Source organism: Aulostomus chinensis, chromosome 2 (assembly GCF_037954235.1).
Source record: "Aulostomus chinensis isolate RoL2024-O1b breed Wild chromosome 2, RoL_Achi_v1.0, whole genome shotgun sequence".
NCBI classification, from domain to species: domain Eukaryota; kingdom Metazoa; phylum Chordata; class Actinopteri; order Syngnathiformes; family Aulostomidae; genus Aulostomus; species Aulostomus chinensis.
Window position 1 is genome coordinate 25,642,326 of NC_141321.1, and position 10,494 is coordinate 25,652,819.

At 41.2% G+C, this 10,494-nt stretch overlaps 1 protein-coding gene across 1 annotated transcript in view; it reads right to left on the minus strand.

Annotated features, from left to right (window-relative positions):
• Positions 1-10,091, minus strand: part of smyd3 (SET and MYND domain containing 3) — a 66,958-nt gene extending 56,867 nt beyond the window's left edge. The window contains exon 1 of the mRNA XM_086187342.1: positions 9,852-10,091. Coding sequence (XP_086043468.1) covers positions 9,852-10,012 — 161 coding nt within the window. The 5' untranslated portion in view covers positions 10,013-10,091. The remainder of the gene's footprint in view (positions 1-9,851) is intronic.
• Between the last annotated feature and the right edge of the window lie 403 nt (positions 10,092-10,494).

Consider the following 10,494-nt stretch of genomic DNA (forward strand, 5'->3'; position numbering starts at 1 on the left):
TTCCCCTAATGTTTCCTCTCATCACCCTCTCACTCCTAATCCCTTTCTTCCCCTCCCACTTTGCCCCCCCCCCCCCCCCATCCCCAATGTCACTGTGTCAGATGTGTGAAGTGACAGTCTTCAGGGTGGCAGGTCCATGTTTGGAGTGCAGGCCCAGTATGAAAACTCATGAATAACATTAGATGGCTTTCATTAAGAGCATGCAGACTTCCTGAATTAAAAACACACACTCTGTAACATCCCCCCCGCCAACACAACATCACAAGGTTTCTGTTATTGTTCTCTCTTTTTATTATTGCCTCTCTATCTGTGCGCACTCGGGGACAGAGAAATAATTAATCTAAATATTATGATTACAAAAATTAACAGTTGCCACACTACCGCAGCAGGGGTAGCCATTGTCATTAAACCAACCAGTGTTGATCTCAAACAATACAGATTATCATTTCACAATTTCATCCGTGCATCGAGAAAAATAACTGAACTTGTTTTAAGTTTTTCTCTGTTATATTATTGTAAACTCAATGTCGTTGTTGGAGAAGAACAGCAGTCTGACCATGTTAATAATTAATCAAAGACAAATAAGGCAGATATTGATCAAATCTGATTTAACAATTAATACTGCTTTCCCTTCGCCTGCGCAAAAGACTACAAAAGCCATCAGACTGATTATGCAATCATTTTTCGACAGAAAAGAGGTCAGTTTGATTGCTTTATTTTATCAAATTTAACACATTCGTAAGTTTTGTGACCGCCTACAAAAATATTAGGTCACACAGATCATTTTTCTTTCTCAAACTGATAATATTAATCAATTCCAAAAAGACAGAGATGATATGACGGTAATGAGGGGAAGGAAGAGGAAAAAGCAGCACTGTGTGAAAGGAAAGTGTGATGGATTGGCACGAGTTTTCCAAATTAATATGCAAGAGCACGAGCGTGCATACTTGCCAGTGTGTATATGTTGTCAATTTTGTTAAGTCTGTGTAACAAGATACGTAATTAGAGCTACCTCAGCATGTCTCTGTTGGTGTGTGTGAGAGTGTGTGTGTATAGCATGGTAATTCATTTCCCGTGGGTATTGGTGTGCTGAAGCCATGATAGTTAGTTCGGTGGTTTTGTGTACGTTATAATTTGTGGGGTCCTTTTTTTTTCTGGGCCGTCCAGTCGTGCCTGAGTGAATTTTCTCATTTCCAGGCTGAGTGAGTGGCCAACACACCACGCCAAGTCTCTCTCCAAAATGACAGGTAATCGTGTGGGAGCCCCTGCATGTAAATGATGAACAAATATTAACATCATTAAAACAGTTAAAATCATGAAACCTTAAAAGAGGTTGGGAGATATTCACCCAACTGGTTTGAAATTAATGCGTTTTTGTGTTAAAATTCAACAACTGTGCATGTTCAGACTTAACAAACCACATAGGAAACAACAGCTGAAAGCTACAGAGCACTCAGACATTAATAGAGACGCAACGTGAGTGTTTCAATTCAAGGACCATCATGGGCCCACTTCAAAGCACCGTTTCTCTAAAATTATCCATTTGCACTCATAAAAAGAACCTCGACATGGGGGCCTGGATGGTCTCAGTTACAGAGTACACACCAGAGTCATCAACATGAACCGCTCATGGGCCAGGCAACTGACACACATGTTCACCCTGAGAATTCAACAGGAGCATCCAATGACAGCACAGCTTTTTGGCACCAAATAAGCATTAGGAAAGAAAACAACGGTGTTAATGAAACATTTATCTGGTGTCGCTATGCTTCCATGCAGCCAAAAACCACTTCCATACCCAACAGCAGTATAACTCTGGGTTTAGTGTAGATTAGTGAGTGGCATGCAAACCACTGCTGTGTGTGTGTGTGTGTGTGTGTGTGTAGAAATGCCAGCTGTGCTGCATCGAGCGCCGTCTTCGAACCCTTGCTGAGTTCTTAATGGTTGTTTGGAGGATGATTCACTGACACCTGAGGGGACTCATATGGGGTGAGTCTTGTGGCTTTTTTATCACGATTATGGGAGTAAATGCTCAGGCAAACACACACACACACACACACACACACACACACACACACACACACACACACACACACACACACACGCTTGCTCATGCATACACCCAAGCCACAGGGCCTAAGGGGAATAACTATCCTTGAAAAGGAATTGTATTTAGTATTTTACACGAAGCACTTCTTGTTAAGCCATTAGTTTTTCCAATGTAGGTTTGGTCATTTTTTAAATTTATTATGTAGCTCAAAAAAAAGTATACAGTATTTGAAATGGTAACAGGAAATAACATATACAATATCATAAAAAAAGGATGGGACAAAAGCAAAAATGTGAAAAGATAAACACAAAACCATATGAACGTTGACTTACTGTCTCATGGCTGTACGCCTTCGCCAACTATCAGGTTGCATCCGCGTCTGTCCTGCCTCATAATGTACTGGATGGACTGAGGACTTTGAAAGGGATTTTTTTTTTCTTATTGTCAAGATGGAACTCATTATTCCCTCAAGACATTACTGAGGTTGCATAGAATAGCAGCCAGAAAAGTGTTGCAGGGGATTAGGAAGTTGACCTTTACAAAGCACTTCATCCTTTCTTGAAAGGGAAATGTTAATATAATGAATGGGTGAATTACAGAGTTGTGGCCAAAAACATGATTTGCACAGAACACTTGTGTCCACTCGAGTGTAAATCTGAAGACGTTCCCTTTTAGAGTTTCAGAGATGAGAAGAATTAATAAGACAAGAATAGGAGGGACAAACACCACTAGAACATAATTATTCTGACATAAAGTATTAATGTTCAATCTATTTTACAAGTTTGAACCTTCTGGTATTATTTTGAAAGTTATCTTAATAGAGCTTTACAGTCCAATCTTTGAACCCATCAGCTTCGTCTGATGACTTAGCCTCTGGGAACAAGGGCCAGTATTTCAGGGTTGTGGTGTAGCCAGTAGGTGTCTGGTCCAGGACTTCCTAGTTTGCTACTTATAGTTTACAGTCTGTACGGCAACTTGAGACATTTGCATGAGGTTGAAAGCCTACGAGTATAAATGGATAGTTTCAAAATTAGCCAGTTAATACACACTCAGTTAACAGATCAAACCCTGGCTTTGTTAAATCGTGAGACTTCAGCCATTTTTCCATCCTCACATTCCGTCCAGTGCATTTACAGTCCACGCTGACTGTTTACATAGACACAACAGAAAATGGAAACCAAAAGCCTCCCCGTCCCAATATTTTCTCGCTTGCCTACAGACTCTGACTTAATATGCAGGACCTGTTTACAGAGATTATGAACAACCAAAGTCTTCTAATGTCAGTAACATACTGTATGTGTAGTTTGGGTTACGGAGATTAACCATTTGCCACGTCATGTCTTTAAAGAGATTTTTCTGTCTTTAATTTTAAATCTCGATACATTAGTGCTCACAAATTAAAGACACGCCTTCAATCATAAGTGGATAAATGTGACTCTAAAGGAAGCAAATCTCAACAAACACTTAAAAAGCCTTAGAAAACCCAGCACAGTAGAAGTAAAGACAACATCCAGGAACACCAAAGCAAGGAGTCAAGTACGCGCTGCAGTCTCTGCTGCCCTATGAAGGAAACTAGTTTCACTTGTGCTTCTTTCAATCAAACCTGACATTCATGACCGTTGTTTTCCTACATATTGCTACATTAAGACTCCATCCTCTTCCCCATTAAAAAAAGAACATTTAAAATGCATCCACATGTGAACTGCATGAAATTGCACTTGTGATCCTCACAAGCCAGATTATACATGATACAGATGTCTCAACAAATAGCATGACACACAGGGAGGCTCATTCCTGGTATGCCCAAACAAGTATTTACACAAATTACAGTTTTAAAATGACACAGCTGTGTGTGTGTGTGTGTGTGTGTGTGTGTGTGTCTTTTGAAACACTTGGGTACCTAACTGCAGGATGCCAGTAAAGAGTGGGAGAAGGTGAGCGTAGGGGAGGAAGAGGAGGAGGAGAGCGATGATAGTGAAGCTGATCCAAGCAGAATCATCAACATCAGGAATGAGGAGAAGGAGCAAAGGAAATGGAAAATGTATAAGAATGATGAGGAAGAAGAAGAGGTAGGAGGAACAATGGTGGGAATGCACAGAGAGAGAAAGCAGATGGGAAGACAAACCATGGAAGGTGGGAAGAGAGGGAGAAAAACAGAGATGTCAGAAGTAGCAGATGGGAGTATAAATCGAGACAAAGGAACACGTGAAAGGAGGAGGAGGAGGAGTGCTGACTTGCCTTTTGAAAGATTCCCCTCCTCTCATCTGCCCCTGCTCCTCGTTCTGTAAGCTTGTCTACCTGCATCTCAAGTAGCAATCTGTATGCTTCATATACCAAAGCATGCACACACACCTCTCACTCAGTGAGTGTGGATGTGTTAGTGTGTACTAGCAAGACAGTGGGGGGGGTGATGTGCCTGACAGAGTCAGAGTGTGTCAGAGATAAAGTTTTCACTTTGAGTTTGAGAACGAACCAGCGAATGAGCACCATGCAGAGGGTGTGACAAAAAACACAAATCTTGGAGATAGCGTGTATGCATCTGATGAATGTGGGCATAAAACATTTTTAAAAAGTGAAACATTTTAAAAGGTGTTTTCACGTAGAATGAGTTTTAGATATGGCAAAATTGGCGCCATCAAGGGGGAGTTGCAAGTTTGTGTGAACAGATTTTCATCTAAATTTGACAATTTTCAACTCAGGGGACCAAAATGCAGCGACCCTGATGTTTCATTAATTAGCTTCATAAAGCTGCAGAGATGAGGGAGGGAAGAAGAGAGGCAGGAGGTAGATAACAGGGAACTGGTACTCTGACGAGAGAAGGGACTCTTACAATTTGTGTCAAAAAATTTAAGGAAGTCCGCAAAAGAAATTATTTCTGTAAGAGCAGTGGTTAGAAACGTAGTAATTCCTCAAGGACAAGTCGAAGTTGCAACTCCTATGTGCATCAGTTATTTCTAGAAACACTGGCATTCAAATGTTATTCATCTCTGCGTGTCCTTGTGAGTGGATGTCCTTTTAATTATATAACATGCACTCTTGATCTGAATGTGCTTCAACTTAATCAAAAATGTTAAGGGAAAAAACACCTCAAGTATTCGTATAAAACATTCCAGTTAAATCGAGCATTGTTTCTTATTCTAACATATCCATCAACTTCCGAGGCAGGTGGTTTTTGCAACGTCACGTTGTGCGATCTACTGATGGTTGGATGGTTCTTTGAAAGAAACCATTTGAAGTCTCTGGGAAATATTTCCATTAGATTTCTCTGATATGATACTTCCAAATGTGCACTGAATGTAATAACAGAAGCACAGCTACTGTTGAAGATTCAAGCTAGCTGCAGCTAACATTGCTACGATGGCTGTTGGTAATTCTCAGATGCAAAAGCTGCATCTCAGCCCTGTTTTCAAAGTCCCATTTCTGACGTTTGCTTCATCTGCCTTATTTGTTATTTACTGCTAGCACAAGTTCAGCCTCCCTCCAACAGGCTCTTACATCCTGCTGAAATTAGAACAAAACTCTTGAGTCAACTGTCTGTCAGTGTGGTGTTATCTTGCAAATGACAAAGACCCCCTTGGAAATTGGTCTATCTGACTTTCAATCAAAAGTTCCTCGCTATAAATACGACAGTAGTTTAAGATATTTTGCCTTTGTTGTGTGTTTTTTAAGCAGTTTGTGTGTGTGTGTGTGTGTTTGTGTTTGCACCAGTTTGTATTTTTGTTTCTGTTCAGTCCAAAGAGACAGTGAGTGAGATATTGGTGTCAAATATAAAGACTTCATCTGACAGAAATTATGTCACCCTGGCCCCCTGTCTCAACAAAAAACACACACACACACACACACACACACACCCGAAGCTTTGATGGGTTTTTCTCTGGTTTTGACGGATGGAATAAGAACTTGAATGTATTTCTTTGTGGTGTGTGTGTGTGTGTGTGTGTGTGTATCAGTGTTATGTGACGTTATCTGCCCAACAAAGATGATGTGTCATCTCTCTCTTCTACCTCCATCTTTCTCCAGAAGTCCACATTTTCCCTCTCAGTTCCAAGGCAAAGCTTTGGAGTCCAAAGGAATACATTTAACAAAGCCTCTTCCCAATTAAAAAGATAAACGATGTCAACATATATGAAAATACATTCATAATTTTGTATTCTGTAAATGAAGGAAATTGGAGAAACACAAGAAATACTCTCTTTTGACTCCATTTTGGCTGTCCAATTGATAATTCTCCACAAACATTTCCAACTTTAATATTTTTATTCAGCACAACAAAGCTTTAGCGATGAGCAGTTGCTCAGTGATGGGCTTTTACATCTCTGCAGTTTTGAGTTTTTGAATTGTCATCTTCGCAGTTTTGCCTTCAGGAGCCAAGCAGCTTTGTTTCAAGCGGCAAAAGCCAAACCTTTATTTTTTCAGACCCTACTCAGCTGACATCCCAGGGGCCACAAAAAGCATCAATGGAAGAAATCTCAGAGATTTAGAAATCACCGTTTGTCTGCCTGAGTTTGACATCAACCGGTCATGTGATCCTCATTAAACTTGGCGTGGGCGCTGCTGGTACCTCCAGGAAGTAGAGTGCTGACTTTGGAGTCCAAAGTCTGAGGTGATAGTTAGACTGAGATGACAGCCCGGGTTGTGTTCAGCTTTGATGCCTTCGGTCTCGAGGTCTCATTGCGTTTGGATCGCTTGATGGAAGGGCAGACGACAACAAATAGAGAGTGATGTCAGGCACTGGCCTGACCGAAATTACGGAGATTATTAAGGAGGTTTTGTGATGTCACAAAACCCTTGACCCCACCCCTCACATGATGGGCACAACACTAGTGATGACATAATGCTTAGCCTTCAAATATTACTCCAGAGTGATACATTTGGAGGAAAGCAAATTATATGCAATCTGTATGCAACGCCCAATAAAAGCTCTTTACCACTAAAACTTCCCACAAACTCCAGAAATCCACAGTTAGTTACTTTTCAGATGCAACTTTAATTCCCATAAAAATCTGCAGCAGTAAGGAATTCTGCTCAGGCCATTTCCTCTCTTTTTTTCAGTCTTTGTTCCTCAGGTTATCTCTCTCCACCATCCAGAGTCTGAGAACTAATAGCTGCTTGGTTCTTGACCTCTGGCAATTTGAATCCCGCTGGTTTGCATGTGTTTGCATGTGTGTGTGTGTGTGTGTTCTTGTACTTGCTACATACCGAGGACTAGAATACATATTTAACCTACAAAATGAGGACATTTTTGGAAAGTGAGGATATTTTAGCCGATCTTCGCATCTTCAAAGGGCCGACTGAAGGTCAAGACTTGGTTTCAGGGTCGGGGCAGAATTAGGTACTGGTTAGGTTTATGGTCAGGGTCAGGTCACTTGAGATGGTTTGGTAAAGGGTGAGGAGCAGGCAAATACATTACATCAATGAAAGTCCTCACAAAGATATACAGTAAGTACAAGGTGTGTGTGTGTGTGTGTGTGTGTGTGTGTGAGAGAGTGTGTGTATACATCATCTCTCAGTGTTCATCATTCATTACTTACATTCAAGCCTTCAAGGCCTGTAATTAACTTCCGCTTTGATGCCCCCCAACCTGCTCATTTCCTTTGCATACACGTACACACAAACACACACACAGAAACGCACAAGCATTAACATATGAAGCCCATCTTTCAGTTGTTCTTGCAAAGAAACAGTAAAACAAACACAAACACACATTCTTCAACACTTAGTCATGCTGTGAGACTAATTGTGTTTTTAGTGAAAACAGGAAAAACACACTTCACATCTCTCAAGTCAATCTCTGCCTTTGGCTGCAACTGTGCTGATGTCTACAAATCCTGTTGTACAACTGTTTTGTGACAGCAGCACAACATACACATCTCTCACTAATATCAAATCAATAAACAATGTGCAGGCAGCACTCGAACGCTCAGGGTGATGAGTGCTGGCCACCAGCGGAGCAGCTGTAGCTGTCACACTTATTCAGTGTCTCAATTGCATGAGCAACACCCCCCCCCCCCCCCACACACACACACACACACACACACACACACACACACACTTTTTGCCCCAAGTGCATAATGAAATATGAATTCTGTGATGGTACAACCTCTAATTTGTTATTGATTTCTATTGTTATAGGTCTGTCTTCCTGAGTTTGTTTTTTTGTTTGTTTTTATTTATATATTGAATAAATGTCATGATATAGCATCTGAGCTGGTAGCCTTCCATCCACGCGGAGAAGCAGGCAATGTTTCCTTTAGGAGAAATATCAATTTTAGTAAAAGGCTGCTTGATATAGTGCATGTAAATTGTGTAAAGGGGGTGAGAGAACGAACAGTATGATACAGTTTCAATCTAATACCTTGTTTCCACTGATCAGCTGTGTTTGATCACACAGAATGACAGATCAATAAAAGTAACCTCCAATCCAAAAGGGTGTATTTTTTTCGGCTGAATCAAATGCAGCCCTTAATAGTTTAAAAAGCAAAATGAACAAGCAGAGTGGCACGGCCAGTCAAAGTATGATAATCAGCACATCTGCAGGGGGGAATGAAATGATAGTTAAGTACATAGCTGCCTGCCAGCTTTTTATATCCGTGAGATTCAAGATGTTGGAGAATAATCGTTCCTCTGATCAATGAATGTGCATCCCTGTCTTCCATACCGCTGATATCTGACCTTAAGAGGAAGAAAAGCTCGAGGAATCTCTACAGTGGAAGAGATGCAGATCGTAACTGTCTTCACCAGGGAGCTGGTTTATGTTTAGACACGCCGGTAAATCAAACACACACACTAAATGGTTACATCTGGTAAATCAAAGCTTGACCTGACTGATGACATCATTGTATCATCAGCCTTTAAGAGATACTTCAAAACACACAAACACACACACACACACACGCACACGCACACTTTTTTTATCTTTGCTGGCTCCTTTCTCTTCTTGTTCTAACACATCTCAACGTTCTTTTACAAATCCAAATTCAAGTCTTATCACCTTCCCTCCATCTGCCAGTAGACTTCCACATCCTCCAACCCTGAGTCCCACAAGATAAGAGGGCACTGACAGATTAAGCAGCCAATCGTACAGCAAACTTCCCCATTTCTAAGTCAGCATTCATCTTGATCACTGGGAGATACTGATGAACAAAAACGCACCTCCCTGCAGAGAAAGAACAGTACTGCAATACAGTAAATTACAATAAATAGGAAAACTATTCATGAACCAAACAAAAAGACAAGATTGCTTGGCTCATCCAGAACATGAAATATCTGAACGTTTATTTTTCACAGTGTTGAGAAAAATAGCAATTAGCATGTGTAGTTCAGCTTCTGAATTTGAATTTTTGTTAAGAGGAAACCATGTCAATCCAAAACCTTCCATATTCTGCACCACACACACAGCATTTGGCTCTTCTGCCACACTTGTAAATATAAGAGGGCCTGTGGTGCCACCTAGCGGCCACTTTAACCAAGACCCCTACAACCACAGCAACTGTATGTGCAGATGACTTAACCATCATCGATGCACACAAACTCAAGAAGTAAAATCACTTAAAATAGAAGTTAAGAAACAACTTACCGCGTAAATGCACACAAACTTATAGAGCAGGTGCGCAAAAACGGACACAGTCATCGCAAAACGACCAACAGAAAGAGGAAACCCAAGAATTGGCCGAGACAGTGGTATGACTTCATTTTAACACAAGCTGGACACGTCTTGATAAAAGCCTCGCTGCTAGCCAACCAGCCCGGGTAAAACTATCAGCTTCGTTACATGGGAAGCAGGCAGGATGCCGTCTGTTACCGTGAGAAGCAGAAGTGGCAGACATCTCGGGACATTTTGTTGGACACGCAAGACGCCAGCGGCTCTGCGGAGTAGACCAGCTCCCCTCTTCTGATCCTGGCTCTCGCCCGCAGACCATTACCTTTCCCGGGGCTGACAAAACGCTCCAGCTTCGGTGCCATAGTCAGCTTTTCCCTCCACGTGAACTGAGTTGTGTACTTCCGCAACAGACGCGTGGTCTGCGTGATGACGTCACAGACCCGAGACTGTGTCTCTACGCCTCAACATACCTTCCACTTTTCTTTTGCTTGCTGACCAAAAGAATTTGGACAGACGACCACCGATAATAAGTCCGAATGATAATTGTGGTCATCCTCAAGGTTTTTTTGTTGAAACTGTCAAATTTAATTGATTAACATTTGATATACTTACCGCTGAAAGATCACCAAACCACCTGCTCAGATTTTAATCCAAATTCAGATTCTTTTTCTGCTGTCAACATTCAGCATGACAAAAACTTTGAAAAAATTATGCATGAAAATATGTTTTAATGATGACTGAGAATTATAAAAGAGGACACATGCACTCAAATCAGATGAAAATGCATTTTTGTTGTAATCATTTTGCATTCCTGCTACCACCAGCATCTTCAGCGTTCCCGACC